This window comes from Oncorhynchus clarkii, chromosome 21 (genome assembly GCF_045791955.1).
Source record: "Oncorhynchus clarkii lewisi isolate Uvic-CL-2024 chromosome 21, UVic_Ocla_1.0, whole genome shotgun sequence".
In the NCBI taxonomy this organism is placed as follows: domain Eukaryota; kingdom Metazoa; phylum Chordata; class Actinopteri; order Salmoniformes; family Salmonidae; genus Oncorhynchus; species Oncorhynchus clarkii.
The window spans coordinates 51045647-51063146 of NC_092167.1; the positions used below are offsets into that span (position 1 = coordinate 51045647).

Genomic DNA, 17500 nt, shown 5'->3' on the forward strand with positions numbered 1-17500 from the left:
CCTCTCCCTCCCCCTCCCCCTCCCCCTCTCCCCTCCCTCCCTCCCTCCCTCCCCCTCTCCCCCCCCCCCTCCCTCCCTCTCCCTCCCTCCCCCTCCCTCCCTCCCTCCCTCCCTCCCTCCCTCCCTCTCCCTCCCCCTCCCTCCCTCCCCCCCCCCCCCCTCCCTCCCTCCTTCTCCCTCCCCCTCTCCCTCCCCTCTCCCTCCTCCAGGTCTGGCTCTCCTAGATGCTGGGGAGAGCATGGGTGAGCTGGGGGAAGTGAAGGATGCCCTGGATATGGAGGTCAAACAGAACTTTATTGATCCACTACAGAACCTACAGGAAAAAGACATTAAAGAGATACAGGTAGATATCAGAACTTTATTGATCCACTACAGAACCTACAGGAAAAAGACATTAAAGAGATACAGGTAGATATCAGAACTTTATTGATCCACTACAGAACCTACAGGAAAAAGACATTAAAGAGATACAGGTAGATATCAGAACTTTATTGATCCACTACAGAACCTACAGGAAAAATACATTAAAGAGATACAGGTAGATATCAGAAGTGTGTGTTGTTAAATACATATTAAATACTGTAGATACATTTTAAATATATGAATGTTATATAAATATTATAAATACATCCTAAATATCTGTTAAAAACATTTTGAATATATTTTAAATATTGAATAAATCTTGAATAACTGTAAATGTGAAATGCATACAAATTAACTACAAGGGCTTAAAAACAAAGGTGTCATTGTACTCTGATGATTCATGTTCTCTTTTAAAACCACAATTAGAATCTCTCCACAAAATAAAAATGTTAAATGTATATAATGAATGTGAATTTTGAGGGCAGAAATGATTAACTATTAAAATATTAGATCTCTCACTAAAGGTGTCAGTCATTCAAAAGTTAAAACTTAAATCCAAACTGGTTCTCTAGCAGATTAATCAGAATGTCTCACCACATGTTCAAGAATGTCCTTTTTCATTACAACCTCTTACTTTCGGTTATTTGAAAAATAAATCATCTCCAAAAATATCCATATTTTTTAAAACGAGCCACAGAAAGTTGGTTGCAATGTTTAATCCACCAGAAAAGACAGAACAAATAATGTGGTTAAACTCAAATATACTAATTTATATTTTAAAAAAAAAATATTTTTTAAATTATTATTATTTTTTTAAAAATTTGTAAATGATGTCATAAATAGGAATGGTGGATGCACATGCAGCTAAAAAATATAATATATATAAATATATATCTGTAGAAACTATGAGAGTAGAAAAGATCAGAACTTTTGTGAAACAGCACAGTTAAAAATGTATGGCAAATAGAACTGGAAGGACATCAGTAATAGATGGTTGAGGGTAGAGGAAGGACATCAGTAATAGATGGTTGAGGGTAGAGGAAGGACATCAGTTATAGATGGTTGAGGGTAGAGGAAGGACATCAGTAATATATGGGAGAGGTTGAGGGTAGAGGAAGGACATCAGTAATATATGGGAGAGGTTGAGGGTAGAGGAAGGACATCAGTTATAGATGGTTGAGGGTAGAGGAAGGACATCAGTAATAGATGGGAGAGGTTGAGGGTAGAGGAAGGACATCAGTAATAGATGGGAGAGGTTGAGGGTAGAGGAAGGACATCAGTAATAGATGGGAGAAGTTGAGGGTAGAGGAAGGACATCAGTAATAGATGGTTGAGGGTAGAGAAAGGACATCAGTAATAGATGGTTGAGAGTAGAGGAAGGACATCAGTAATAGATGGGAGAGGTTGAGGGTAGAGGAAGGACATCAGTAATAGATGGGAGAGGTTGAGGGTAGAGGAAGGACATCAGTAATAGATGGTTGAGGGTAGAGGAAGGACATCAGTAATAGATGGTTGAGGGTAGAGGAAGGACATCAGTAATAGATGGTTGAGGGTAGAGGAAGGACATCAGTAATAGATGGGAGAGGTTGAGGGTAGAGGAAGGACATCAGTAATAGATGGGAGAGGTTGAGGGTAGAGGAAGGACATCCGTAATAGATGGTTGAGGGTAGAGGAAGGACATCAGTAATAGAGGTTGAGGGTAGAGGAAGGACATCAGTAATAGATGGTTGAGGGTAGAGGAAGGACATCAGTAATAGATGGTTGAGGGTAGAGGAAGGACATCAGTAATAGATGGTTGAGGGTAGAGGAAGGACATCAGTAATAGATGGTTGAGGGTAGAGGAAGGACATCAGTAATAGATGGGAGAGAGTAGAGGAAGGACATCAGTAATAGATGGTTGAGGGTAGAGGAAGGACATCAGTAATAGATGGTTGAGGGTAGAGGAAGGACATCAGTAATAGATGGTTGAGGGTAAGGGAAGGACATCAGTTATAGATGGTTGAGGGTAGAGGAAGGACATCAGTAATAGATGGGAGAGGTTGAGGGTAGAGGAAGGACATCAGTAATAGATGGGAGAGGTTGAGGGTAGAGGAAGGACATCAGTAATAGATGGGAGAGGGTAGAGGAAGGACACCAGTAATAGATGGGAGAGGTTGAGGGTAGAGGAAGGACATCAGTTATAGATGGTTGAGGGTAGAGGAAGGACATCAATAATAGATGGGAGAGGTTGAGGGTAGAGGAAGGACATCAGTAATAGATGGTTGAGGGTAGAGGAAGGACATCAGTAGTAGATGGGAGAGGTTGAGGGTAGAGGAAGGACATCAGTAATAGATGGGAGAGGTTGAGGGTAGAGGAAGGACATCAGTAATAGATGGGAGAGGTTGAGGGTAGAGGAAGGACATCAGTAATAGATGGGAGAGGTTGAGGGTAGAGGAAGGACATCAGTAATAGATGGGAGAGGTTGAGGGTAGAGGAAGGACATCAGTAATAGATGGGAGAGGGTAGATGAAGGACATCAGTAATAGATGGTTGAGGGTAGAGGAAGGACATCAGTAATAGATGGTTGAGGGTAGAGGAAGGACATCAGTAATAGATGGGAGAGGTTGAGGGTAGAGGAAGGACATCAGTAATAGATGGGAGAGGGTAGAGGAAGGACATCAGTAATAGATGGTTGAGGGTAGAGGAAGGACATCAGTAATAGATGGCTGAGGGTAGAGGAAGGACATCAGTAATAGATGGGAGAGGTTGAGGGTAGAGGAAGGACATCAGTAATAGATGGGAGAGGTTGAGGGTAGAGGAAGGACATCAGTAATAGATGGGAGAGGTTAAGGGTAGAGGAAGGACATCAGTAATAGATGGGAGAGGTTGAGGTTAGAGGAAGGACATCAGTAATAGATGGGAGAGGTTGAGGGTAGAGGAAGGACATCAGTAATAGATGGTTGAGGGTAGAGGAAGGACATCAGTAATAGATGGTTGAGGGTAGAGGAAGGACATCAGTAATAGATGGAAGAGGTTGAGGTTAGAGGAAGGACATCAGTAATAGATGGTTGAGGGTAGAGGAAGGACATCAGTAATAGATGGTTGAGGGTAGAGGAAGGACATCAGTAATAGATGGGAGAGGTTGAGGTTAGAGGAAGGACATCAGTAATAGATGGTTGAGGGTAGAGGAAGGACATCAGTTATAGATGGTTGAGGGTAGAGGAAGGACATCAGTAATAGATGGGAGAGGTTGAGGGTAGAGGAAGGACATCAGTAATAGATGGGAGAGGTTGAGGGTAGAGGAAGGACATCAGTAATATATGGTTGAGGGTAGAGGAAGGACACCAGTAATAGATGGGAGAGGTTGAGGGTAGAGGAAGGACATCAGTAATAGATGGGAGAGGTTGAGGGTAGAGGAAGGACATCAGTAATAGATGGGAGAGGTTGAGGGTAGAGGAAGGACATCAGTAATAGATGGTTGAGGGTAGAGGAAGGACATCAGTAATAGATGGGAGAGGTTGGGAGAGGTAGAGGAAGGACATCAGTAATAGATGGGAGAGGTTGAGGGTAGAGGAAGGACATCAGTAATAGATGGTTGAGGGTAGAGGAAGGACATCAGTAGTAGATGGGAGAGGTTGAGGGTAGAGGAAGGACATCAGTAATAGATGGGAGAGGTTGAGGGTAGAGGAAGGACATCAGTAATAGATGGGAGAGGTTGAGGGTAGAGGAAGGACATCAGTAATAGATGGGAGAGGTTGAGGGTAGAGGAAGGACATCAGTAATAGATGGGAGAGGTTGAGGGTAGAGGAAGGACATCAGTAATAGATGGGAGAGGGTAGATGAAGGACATCAGTAATAGATGGTTGAGGGTAGAGGAAGGACATCAGTAATAGATGGTTGAGGGTAGAGGAAGGACATCAGTAATAGATGGGAGAGGTTGAGGGTAGAGGAAGGACATCAGTAATAGATGGGAGAGGGTAGAGGAAGGACATCAGTAATAGATGGTTGAGGGTAGAGGAAGGACATCAGTAATAGATGGCTGAGGGTAGAGGAAGGACATCAGTAATAGATGGGAGAGGTTGAGGGTAGAGGAAGGACATCAGTAATAGATGGGAGAGGTTGAGGGTAGAGGAAGGACATCAGTAATAGATGGGAGAGGTTAAGGGTAGAGGAAGGACATCAGTAATAGATGGGAGAGGTTGAGGTTAGAGGAAGGACATCAGTAATAGATGGGAGAGGTTGAGGGTAGAGGAAGGACATCAGTAATAGATGGTTGAGGGTAGAGGAAGGACATCAGTAATAGATGGTTGAGGGTAGAGGAAGGACATCAGTAATAGATGGAAGAGGTTGAGGTTAGAGGAAGGACATCAGTAATAGATGGTTGAGGGTAGAGGAAGGACATCAGTAATAGATGGTTGAGGGTAGAGGAAGGACATCAGTAATAGATGGGAGAGGTTGAGGTTAGAGGAAGGACATCAGTAATAGATGGTTGAGGGTAGAGGAAGGACATCAGTTATAGATGGTTGAGGGTAGAGGAAGGACATCAGTAATAGATGGGAGAGGTTGAGGGTAGAGGAAGGACATCAGTAATAGATGGGAGAGGTTGAGGGTAGAGGAAGGACATCAGTAATATATGGTTGAGGGTAGAGGAAGGACACCAGTAATAGATGGGAGAGGTTGAGGGTAGAGGAAGGACATCAGTAATAGATGGGAGAGGTTGAGGGTAGAGGAAGGACATCAGTAATAGATGGGAGAGGTTGAGGGTAGAGGAAGGACATCAGTAATAGATGGTTGAGGGTAGAGGAAGGACATCAGTAATAGATGGGAGAGGTTGAGGGTAGAGGAAGGACATCAGTAATAGATGGGAGAGGTTGAGGGTAGAGGAAGGACATCAGTAATAGATGGTTGAGGGTAGAGGAAGGACATCAGTAGTAGATGGGAGAGGTTGAGGGTAGAGGAAGGACATCAGTAATAGATGGGAGAGGTTGAGGGTAGAGGAAGGACATCAGTAATAGATGGGAGAGGTTGAGGGTAGAGGAAGGACATCAGTAATAGATGGGAGAGGTTGAGGGTAGAGGAAGGACATCAGTAATAGATGGGAGAGGTTGAGGGTAGAGGAAGGACATCAGTAATAGATGGGAGAGGGTAGATGAAGGACATCAGTAATAGATGGTTGAGGGTAGAGGAAGGACATCAGTAATAGATGGTTGAGGGTAGAGGAAGGACATCAGTAATAGATGGGAGAGGTTGAGGGTAGAGGAAGGACATCAGTAATAGATGGGAGAGGGTAGAGGAAGGACATCAGTAATAGATGGTTGAGGGTAGAGGAAGGACATCAGTAATAGATGGCTGAGGGTAGAGGAAGGACATCAGTAATAGATGGGAGAGGTTGAGGGTAGAGGAAGGACATCAGTAATAGATGGGAGAGGTTGAGGGTAGAGGAAGGACATCAGTAATAGATGGGAGAGGTTAAGGGTAGAGGAAGGACATCAGTAATAGATGGGAGAGGTTGAGGTTAGAGGAAGGACATCAGTAATAGATGGGAGAGGTTGAGGGTAGAGGAAGGACATCAGTAATAGATGGTTGAGGGTAGAGGAAGGACATCAGTAATAGATGGTTGAGGGTAGAGGAAGGACATCAGTAATAGATGGAAGAGGTTGAGGTTAGAGGAAGGACATCAGTAATAGATGGTTGAGGGTAGAGGAAGGACATCAGTAATAGATGGTTGAGGGTAGAGGAAGGACATCAGTAATAGATGGGAGAGGTTGAGGTTAGAGGAAGGACATCAGTAATAGATGGTTGAGGGTAGAGGAAGGACATCAGTTATAGATGGTTGAGGGTAGAGGAAGGACATCAGTAATAGATGGGAGAGGTTGAGGGTAGAGGAAGGACATCAGTAATAGATGGGAGAGGTTGAGGGTAGAGGAAGGACATCAGTAATAGATGGTTGAGGGTAGAGGAAGGACATCAGTAATAGATGGGAGAGGTTGAGGGTAGAGGAAGGACATCAGTAATAGATGGGAGAGGTTGAGGGTAGAGGAAGGACATCAGTAATAGATGGGAGAGGTTGAGGGTAGAGGAAGGACATCAGTAATAGATGGTTGAGGGTAGAGGAAGGACATCAGTAATAGATGGGAGAGGTTGAGGGTAGAGGAAGGACATCAGTAATAGATGGGAGAGGTTGAGGGTAGAGGAAGGACATCAGTAATAGATGGGAGAGGTTGAGGGTAGAGGAAGGACTTTTTTTATTTATTTTTTTATTTTCAAAAGATGTATATCTATCAAATCAAAATCAAATCAAATGTTATTTGTCGCATGCGCCGAATACAACAGCTGTAGACCTAACAATGCTAATAGTCAGCTGTGGACCTCACAATGCAAATAGTCAGCTGTAGACCTCACAATGCTAATAGTCAGCTGTAGACCTCACAATGCAAATAGTCAGCTGTAGACCTCACAATGCAAATAGTCAGCTGTAGACCTCACAATGCAAATAGTCAGCTGTAGACCTCACAATTCAAATAGTCAGCTGTAGACCTCACAATGCAAATAGCTGTAGACCTCACAATGCTAATAGTCAGCTGTAGACCTCACAATGCTAATAGTCAGCTGTAGACCTCACAATGCAAATAGTCAGCTGTAGACCTCACAATGCTAATAGTCAGCTGTGGACCTCACAATGCTAATATTCAGCTGTGGACCTCACAATGCAAATAGTCAGCTGTAGACCTCACAATGCAAATAGTCAGCTGTGGACCTCACAATGCAAATAGTCAGCTGTAGACCTCACAATGCAAATAGTCAGCTGTAGACCTCACAATGCAAATAGTCAGCTGTAGACCTCACAATGCTAATAGTCAGCTGTAGACCTCACAATGCTAATAGTCAGCTGTAGACCTCACAATGCAAATAGTCAGCTGTAGACCTCACAATGCAAATAGTCAGCTGTAGACCTCACAATGCTAATAGTCAGCTGTAGACCTCACAATGCTAATAGTCAGCTGTAGACCTCACAATGCTAATAGTCAGCTGTGGACCTCACAATGCAAATAGTCAGCTGTGGACCTCACAATGCTAATAGTCAGCTGTGGACCTCACAATGCTAATAGTCAGCTGTGGACCTCACAATGCTAATAGTCAGCTGTAGACCTCACAATGCAAATAGTCAGCTGTAGACCTCACAATGCTAATAGTCAGCTGTAGACCTCACAATGCAAATAGTCAGCTGTAGACCTCACAATGCAAATAGTCAGCTGTGGACCTCACAATGCAAATAGTCAGGTGTGGACCTCACAATGCTAATAGTCAGCTGTAGACCTCACAATGCTAATAGTCAGCTGTAGACCTCACAATGCAAATAGTCCGCTGTAGATCTCACAATGCTAATATTCAGCTGTGGACCTCACAATGCTAATAGTCAGCTGTAGACCTCACAATGCAAATAGTCAGCTGTGGACCTCACAATGCAAATAGTCAGCTGTGGACCTCACAATGCTAATAGTCAGCTGTAGACCTCACAATGCAAATAGTCAGCTGTAGACCTCACAATGCAAATAGTCAGCTGTAGACCTCACAATGCTAATAGTCAGCTGTAGACCTCACAATGCAAATAGTCAGCTGTAGACCTCACAATGCAAATAGTCAGCTGTAGACCTCACAATGCTAATAGTCAGCTGTAGATCTCACAATGCTAATAGTCAGCTGTAGACCTCACAATGCAAATAGTCAGCTGTAGACCTCACAATGCTAATAGTCAGCTGTGGACCTCACAATGCTAATAGTCAGCTGTGGACCTCACAATGCTAATAGTCAGCTGTAGACCTCACAATGCTAATAGTCAGCTGTAGACCTCACAATGCAAATAGTCAGCTGTAGACCTCACAATGCTAATAGTCAGCTGTGGACCTCACAATGCTAATAGTCAGCTGTGGACCTCACAATGCAAATAGTCAGCTGTAGACCTCACAATGCAAATAGTCAGCTGTAGACCTCACAATGCTAATAGTCAGCTGTAGACCTCACAATGCAAATAGTCAGCTGTAGACCTCACAATGCAAATAGTCAGCTGTAGACCTCACAATGCAAATAGTCAGCTGTAGACCTCACAATGCAAATAGTCAGCTGTAGACCTCACAATGCTAATAGTCAGCTGTAGACCTCACAATGCAAATAGCTGTAGACTTCACAATGCAAATAGTCAGCTGTAGACCTCACAATGCTAATAGTCAGCTGTAGACCTCACAATGCAAATAGTCAGCTGTAGACCTCACAATGCAAATAGTCAGCTGTAGACCTCACAATGCTAATAGTCAGCTGTAGACTTCACAATGCAAATAGTCAGCTGTGGACCTCACAATGCAAATAGTCAGCTGTAGACCTCACAATGCAAATAGTCAGCTGTGGACCTCACAATGCAAATAGTCAGCTGTAGACCTCACAATGCAAATAGTCAGCTGTAGACCTCACAATGCAAATAGTCAGCTGTGGACCTCACAATGCAAATAGTCAGCTGTAGACCTCACAATGCAAATAGTCAGCTGTGGACCTCACAATGCAAATAGTCAGCTGTAGATCTCACAATGCTAATAGTCAGCTGTAGACCTCACAATGCTAATTGTCAGCTGTAGACCTCACAATGCAAATAGTCTGCTGTAGATCTCACAATGCTAATAGTCAGCTGTGGACCTCACAATGCTAATAGTCAGCTGTGGACCTCACAATGCAAATAGTCAGCTGTAGACCTCACAATGCAAATAGTCAGCTGTGGACCTCACAATGCTAATAGTCAGCTGTAGACCTCACAATGCAAATAGTCAGCTGTAGACCTCACAATGCAAATAGTCAGCTGTAGACCTCACAATGCTAGTAGTCAGCTGTGGACCTCACAATGCTAATAGTCAGCTGTGGACCTCACAATGCAAATAGTCAGCTGTGGACCTCACAATGCTAATAGTCAGCTGTAGACCTCACAATGCAAATAGTCAGCTGTAGACCTCACAATGCAAATAGTCAGCTGTAGACCTCACAATGCTAGTAGTCAGCTGTGGACCTCACAATGCAAATAGTCAGCTGTAGACCTCACAATGCAAATAGTCAGCTGTAGACCTCACAATGCTAATAGTCAGCTGTAGACCTCACAATGCAAATAGCTGTAGACTTCACAATGCAAATAGTCAGCTGTAGACCTCACAATTCAAATAGTCAGCTGTAGACCTCACAATGCTAATAGTCAGCTGTAGACCTCACAATGCAAATAGTCAGCTGTGGACCTCACAATGCTAATAGTCAGCTGTAGACCTCACAATGCTAATAGTCAGCTGTAGACCTCACAATGCAAATAGTCAGCTGTAGACCTCACAATGCAAATAGTCAGCTGTAGACCTCACAATGCAAATAGTCAGCTGTGGACCTCACAATGCTAATAGTCAGCTGTAGACCTCACAATGCAAATAGTCAGCTGTAGACCTCACAATGCTAATAGTCAGCTGTAGACCTCACAATGCAAATAGTCAGCTGTAGACCTCACAATGCAAATAGTCAGCTGTAGACCTCACAATGCAAATAGTCAGCTGTAGACCTCACAATGCTAATAGTCAGCTGTAGACCTCACAATGCAAATAGCTGTAGACTTCACAATGCAAATAGTCAGCTGTAGACCTCACAATTCAAATAGTCAGCTGTAGACCTCACAATGCTAATAGTCAGCTGTAGACCTCACAATGCAAATAGTCAGCTGTAGACCTCACAATGCAAATAGTCAGCTGTAGACCTCACAATGCAAATAGTGAGCTGTAGACCTCACAATGCAAATAGTCAGCTGTAGACCTCACAATGCTAATAGTCAGCTGTAGACCTCACAATGCTAATAGTCAGCTGTAGACCTCACAATGCAAATAGTCAGCTGTAGACCTCACAATGCAAATAGTCAGCTGTAGACCTCACAATGCAAATAGTCAGCTGTAGACCTCACAATGCAAATAGTCAGCTGTAGACCTCACAATGCAAATAGTCAGCTGTGGACCTCACAATGCTAATAGTCAGCTGTAGACCTCACAATGCTAATAGTCAGCTGTAGACCTCACAATGCAAATAGTCAGCTGTAGACCTCACAATGCTAATAGTCAGCTGTAGACCTCACAATGCAAATAGTCAGCTGTAGACCTCACAATGCAAATAGTCAGCTGTAGACCTCACAATGCAAATAGTCAGCTCTGGACCTCACAATGCTAATAGTCAGCTGTAGATCTCACAATGCTAATAGTCAGCTGTAGACCTCACAATGCAAATAGTCTGCTGTAGATCTCACAATGCTAATAGTCAGCTGTGGACCTCACAATGCTAATAGTCAGCTGTGGACCTCACAATGCAAATAGTCAGCTGTAGACCTCACAATGCAAATAGTCAGCTGTAGACCTCACAATGCTAATAGTCAGCTGTAGACTTCACAATGCAAATAGTCAGCTGTAGACCTCACAATGCAAATAGTCAGCTGTAGACCTCACAATGCTAATAGTCAGCTGTAGACCTCACAATGCAAATAGCTGTAGACTTCACAATGCAAATAGTCAGCTGTAGACCTCACAATTCAAATAGTCAGCTGTAGACCTCACAATGCTAATAGTCAGCTGTGGACCTCACAATGCAAATAGTCAGCTGTAGACCTCACAATGCAAATAGTCAGCTGTGGACCTCACAATGCTAATAGTCAGCTGTAGACCTCACAATGCTAATAGTCAGCTGTAGACCTCACAATTCAAATAGTCAGCTGTAGACCTCACAATGCTAATAGTCAGCTGTAGACCTCACAATGCAAATAGTCAGCTGTAGACCTCACAATGCAAATAGTCAGCTGTAGACCTCACAATGCTAATAGTCAGCTGTAGACCTCACAATGCTAATAGTCAGCTGTAGACCTCACAATGCAAATAGTCAGCTGTAGACCTCACAATGCTAATAGTCAGCTGTAGACCTCACAATGCAAATAGTCAGCTGTAGACCTCACAATGCTAATAGTCAGCTGTAGACCTCACAATGCTAATAGTCAGCTGTAGACCTCACAATGCAAATAGTCAGCTGTAGACCTCACAATGCAAATAGTCAGCTGTAGACCTCACAATGCAAATAGTCAGCTGTGGACCTCACAATGCAAATAGTCAGCTGTAGACCTCACAATGCAAATAGTCAGCTGTAGACCTCACAATGCTAATAGTCAGCTGTAGACCTCGCAATGCTAATAGTCAGCTGTAGACCTCACAATGCTAATAGTCAGCTGTAGACCTCACAATGCTAATAGTCAGCTGTAGACCTCACAATGCAAATAGTCAGCTGTGGACCTCACAATGCTAATAGTCAGCTGTAGACCTCACAATGCTAATAGTCAGCTGTAGACCTCACAATGCTAATAGTCAGCTGTAGACCTCACAATGCAAATAGTCAGCTGTAGACCTCACAATGCTAATAGTCAGCTGTAGACCTCACAATGCAAATAGTCAGCTGTAGACCTCACAATGCAAATAGTCAGCTGTAGACCTCACAATGCAAATAGTCAGCTGTAGACCTCACAATGCAAATAGTCAGCTGTAGACCTCACAATGCAAATAGTCAGCTGTAGACCTCACAATGCTAATAGTCAGCTGTAGACCTCACAATGCAAATAGTCAGCTGTAGACCTCACAATGCTAATAGTCAGCTGTAGACCTCACAATGCAAATAGTTAGCTGTAGACCTCACAATGCAAATAGTCAGCTGTAGACCTCACAATGCAAATAGTCAGCTGTAGACCTCACAATGCAAATAGTCAGCTGTGGACCTCACAATGCTAATAGTCAGCTGTAGACCTCACAATGCAAATAGTCAGCTGTAGACCTCACAATACAAATAGTCAGCTGTAGACCTCACAATGCAAATAGTCAGCTGTAGACCTCACAATACAAATAGTCAGCTGTAGACCTCACAATGCAAATAGTCAGCTGTAGACCTCACAATACAAATAGTCAGCTGTAGACCTCACAATGCAAATAGTCAGCTGTAGACCTCACAATGCTAATAGTCAGCTGTAGACCTCACAATGCAAATAGTCAGCTGTGGACCTCACAATGCTAATAGTCAGCTGTAGACCTCACAATGCAAATAGTCAGCTGTAGACCTCACAATGCAAATAGTCAGCTGTAGACCTCACAATGCAAATAGTCAGCTGTAGACCTCACAATACAAATAGTCAGCTGTAGACCTCACAATGCAAATAGTCAGCTGTAGACCTCACAATGCAAATAGTCCAAGTAGCCATTTAATTAGCTGTTCAGGAGCCTTATGGTTTGGGAGTAGAAGCTATTTAGGAGCCTCTTCGACCTGGTCTTGGCATATATATATATATATAGTCTATCAGCAATTTGAAAGCGGATCTAAAATAATAAATAGAATTATATGTATTATCACTTAAATCAATAAGTCTGAAATACATGTCAAATAAAGGAGATACATTTTAAATAAATTAAATAAATGATCTACGTTTTAAATAAATTAAATAAATAAATGAGATACATTTGAAATAAATGATGAAGTCAATGAATTAAAGATGTGTTGTTGCAGCACCACCTGAAGAAGATGCAGGGACGCCGCCTGGATGATGTGTTGTTGCAGCACCACCTGAAGAAGATGCAGGGACGCCGCCTGGATGATGTGTTGTTGCAGCACCACCTGAAGAAGATGCAGGGACGCCGCCTGGATGATGTGTTGTTGCAGCACCACCTGAAGAAGATGCAGGGACGCCGCCTGGATGATGTGTTGTTGCAGCACCACCTGAAGAAGATGCAGGGACGCCGCCTGGATGATGTGTTGTTGCAGCACCACCTGAAGAAGATGCAGGGACGCCGCCTGGATGATGTGTTGTTGCAGCACCACCTGAAGAAGATGCAGGGACGCCGCCTGGATGATGTGTTGTTGCAGCACCACCTGAAGAAGATGCAGGGACGCCGCCTGGATGATGTGTTGTTGCAGCACCACCTGAAGAAGATGCAGGGACGCCGCCTGGATGATGTGTTGTTGCAGCACCACCTGAAGAAGATGCAGGGACGCCGCCTGGATGATGTGTTGTTGCAGCACCACCTGAAGAAGATGCAGGGACGCCGCCTGGATGATGTGTTGTTGCAGCACCACCTGAAGAAGATGCAGGGACGCCGCCTGGATGATGTGTTGTTGCAGCACCACCTGAAGAAGATGCAGGGACGCCGCCTGGATGATGTGTTGTTGCAGCACCACCTGAAGAAGATGCAGGGACGCCGCCTGGATGATGTGTTGTTGCAGCACCACCTGAAGAAGATGCAGGGACGCCGCCTGGATGATGTGTTGTTGCAGCACCACCTGAAGAAGATGCAGGGACGCCGCCTGGATGATGTGTTGTTGCAGCACCACCTGAAGAAGATGCAGGGACGCCGCCTGGATGATGTGTTGTTGCAGCACCACCTGAAGAAGATGCAGGGACGCCGCCTGGATGATGTGTTGTTGCAGCACCACCTGAAGAAGATGCAGGGACGCCGCCTGGATGATGTGTTGTTGCAGCACCACCTGAAGAAGATGCAGGGACGCCGCCTGGATGATGTGTTGTTGCAGCACCACCTGAAGAAGATGCAGGGACGCCGCCTGGATGATGTGTTGTTGCAGCACCACCTGAAGAAGATGCAGGGACGCCGCCTGGATGATGTGTTGTTGCAGCACCACCTGAAGAAGATGCAGGGACGCCGCCTGGATGATGTGTTGTTGCAGCACCACCTGAAGAAGATGCAGGGACGCCGCCTGGATGATGTGTTGTTGCAGCACCACCTGAAGAAGATGCAGGGACGCCGCCTGGATGATGTGTTGTTGCAGCACCACCTGAAGAAGATGCAGGGACGCCGCCTGGATGATGTGTTGTTGCAGCACCACCTGAAGAAGATGCAGGGACGCCGCCTGGATGATGTGTTGTTGCAGCACCACCTGAAGAAGATGCAGGGACGCCGCCTGGATGATGTGTTGTTGCAGCACCACCTGAAGAAGATGCAGGGACGCCGCCTGGATGATGTGTTGTTGCAGCACCACCTGAAGAAGATGCAGGGACGCCGCCTGGATGATGTGTTGTTGCAGCACCACCTGAAGAAGATGCAGGGACGCCGCCTGGATGATGTGTTGTTGCAGCACCACCTGAAGAAGATGCAGGGACGCCGCCTGGATGATGTGTTGTTGCAGCACCACCTGAAGAAGATGCAGGGACGCCGCCTGGATGATGTGTTGTTGCAGCACCACCTGAAGAAGATGCAGGGACGCCGCCTGGATGATGTGTTGTTGCAGCACCACCTGAAGAAGATGCAGGGACGCCGCCTGGATGATGTGTTGTTGCAGCACCACCTGAAGAAGATGCAGGGACGCCGCCTGGATGATGTGTTGTTGCAGCACCACCTGAAGAAGATGCAGGGACGCCGCCTGGATGATGTGTTGTTGCAGCACCACCTGAAGAAGATGCAGGGACGCCGCCTGGATGATGTGTTGTTGCAGCACCACCTGAAGAAGATGCAGGGACGCCGCCTGGATGATGTGTTGTTGCAGCACCACCTGAAGAAGATGCAGGGACGCCGCCTGGATGATGTGTTGTTGCAGCACCACCTGAAGAAGATGCAGGGACGCCGCCTGGATGATGTGTTGTTGCAGCACCACCTGAAGAAGATGCAGGGACGCCGCCTGGATGATGTGTTGTTGCAGCACCACCTGAAGAAGATGCAGGGACGCCGCCTGGATGATGTGTTGTTGCAGCACCACCTGAAGAAGATGCAGGGACGCCGCCTGGATGATGTGTTGTTGCAGCACCACCTGAAGAAGATGCAGGGACGCCGCCTGGATGATGTGTTGTTGCAGCACCACCTGAAGAAGATGCAGGGACGCCGCCTGGATGATGTGTTGTTGCAGCACCACCTGAAGAAGATGCAGGGACGCCGCCTGGATGATGTGTTGTTGCAGCACCACCTGAAGAAGATGCAGGGACGCCGCCTGGATGATGTGTTGTTGCAGCACCACCTGAAGAAGATGCAGGGACGCCGCCTGGATGATGTGTTGTTGCAGCACCACCTGAAGAAGATGCAGGGACGCCGCCTGGATGATGTGTTGTTGCAGCACCACCTGAAGAAGATGCAGGGACGCCGCCTAGATGATGTGTTGTTGCAGCACCACCTGAAGAAGATGCAGGGACGCCGCCTGGATGATGTGTTGTTGCAGCACCACCTGAAGAAGATGCAGGGACGCCGCCTGGATGATGTGTTGTTGCAGCACCACCTGAAGAAGATGCAGGGACGCCGCCTGGATGATGTGTTGTTGCAGCACCACCTGAAGAAGATGCAGGGACGCCGCCTGGACTTTGACTATAAGAAGAAACGTCACGGTAAAGGAGATGGGATTATTATTATCGTCATGGTGATTATTATTATTACTATTGTAATTGTAGCTAAAGGAGATGGGATTATTATTATCGTCATGGTGATTATCATTATTACTATTGTAATTGTAGCTAAAGGAGATGGGATTATTATTATCGTCATGGTGATTATTATTATTACTATTGTAATTGTAGCTAAAGGAGATGGGATTATTATTATCGTCATGGTGATTATTATTATTACTATTGTAATTGTAGGTAAAGGAGATGGGATTATTATTATCGTCATGGTGATTATTATTATTACTATTGTAATTGTAGGTAAAGGAGATGGGATTATTATTATCGTCATGGTGATTATCATTATTACTATTGTAATTGTAGGTAAAGGAGATGGGATTATTATTATCGTCATGGTGATTATTATTATTATTACTATTGTAATTGTAGGTAAAGGAGATGGGATTATTATTATCGTCATGGTGATTATTATTATTACTATTGTAATTGTAGGTAAAGGAGATGGGATTATTATTATCGTCATGGTGATTATTATTATTACTATTGTAATTGTAGGTAAAGGAGATGGGATTATTATTATCGTCATGGTGATTATTATTATTATTACTATTGTAATTGTAGGTAAAGGAGATGGGATTATTATTATCGTCATGGTGATTATTATTATTACTATTGTAATTGTAGGTAAAGGAGATGGGATTATTATTATCGTCATGGTGATTATTATTATTACTATTGTAATTGTAGGTAAAGGAGATGGGATTATTATTATCGTCATGGTGATTATCATTATTACTATTGTAATTGTAGGTAAAGGAGATGGGATTATTATTATCGTCATGGTGATTATTATTATTACTATTGTAATTGTAGGTAAAGGAGATGGGATTATTATTATCGTCATGGTGATTATTATTATTATTACTATTGTAATTGTAGGTAAAGGAGATGGGATTATTATTATCGTCATGGTGATTATCATTATTACTATTGTAATTGTAGGTAAAGGAGATGGGATTATTATTATCGTCATGGTGATTATCATTATTACTATTGTAATTGTAGGTAAAGGAGATGGGATTATTATTATCGTCATGGTGATTATTATTATTACTATTGTAATTGTAGGTAAAGGAGATGGGATTATTATTATCGTCATGGTGATTATCATTATTACTATTGTAATTGTAGGTAAAGGAGATGGGATTATTATTATCGTCATGGTGATTATCATTATTACTATTGTAATTGTAGGTAAAGGAGATGGGATTATTATTATCGTCATGGTGATTATTATTATTACTATTGTAATTGTAGGTAAAGGAGATGGGATTATTATTATCGTCATGGTGATTATCATTATTACTATTGTAATTGTAGGTAAAGGAGATGGGATTATTATTATCGTCATGGTGATTATTATTATTACTATTGTAATTGTAGGTAAAGGAGATGGGATTATTATTATCGTCATGGTGATTATCATTATTACTATTGTAATTGTAGGTAAAGGAGATGGGATTATTATTATCGTCATGGTGATTATCATTATTACTATTGTAATTGTAGGTAAAGGAGATGGGATTATTATTATCGTCATGGTGATTATTATTATTACTATTGTAATTGTAGGTAAAGGAGATGGGATTATTATTATCGTCATGGTGATTATCATTATTACTATTGTAATTGTAGGTAAAGGAGATGGGATTATTATTATCGTCATGGTGATTATTATTA

At 43.7% G+C, this 17500-nt stretch overlaps 1 protein-coding gene across 1 annotated transcript in view; it reads left to right on the forward strand.

Moving 5' to 3' along the window:
* LOC139379518 (endophilin-A1-like) overlaps nucleotides 1-17500 on the forward strand; it is a 38470-nt gene that overhangs the window by 5070 nt on the left and 15900 nt on the right. Inside the window, exons 5-6 of the mRNA XM_071122336.1 lie at nucleotides 210-343; nucleotides 15685-15745. Coding sequence (XP_070978437.1) covers nucleotides 210-343; nucleotides 15685-15745 — 195 coding nt within the window. The remainder of the gene's footprint in view (nucleotides 1-209; nucleotides 344-15684; nucleotides 15746-17500) is intronic.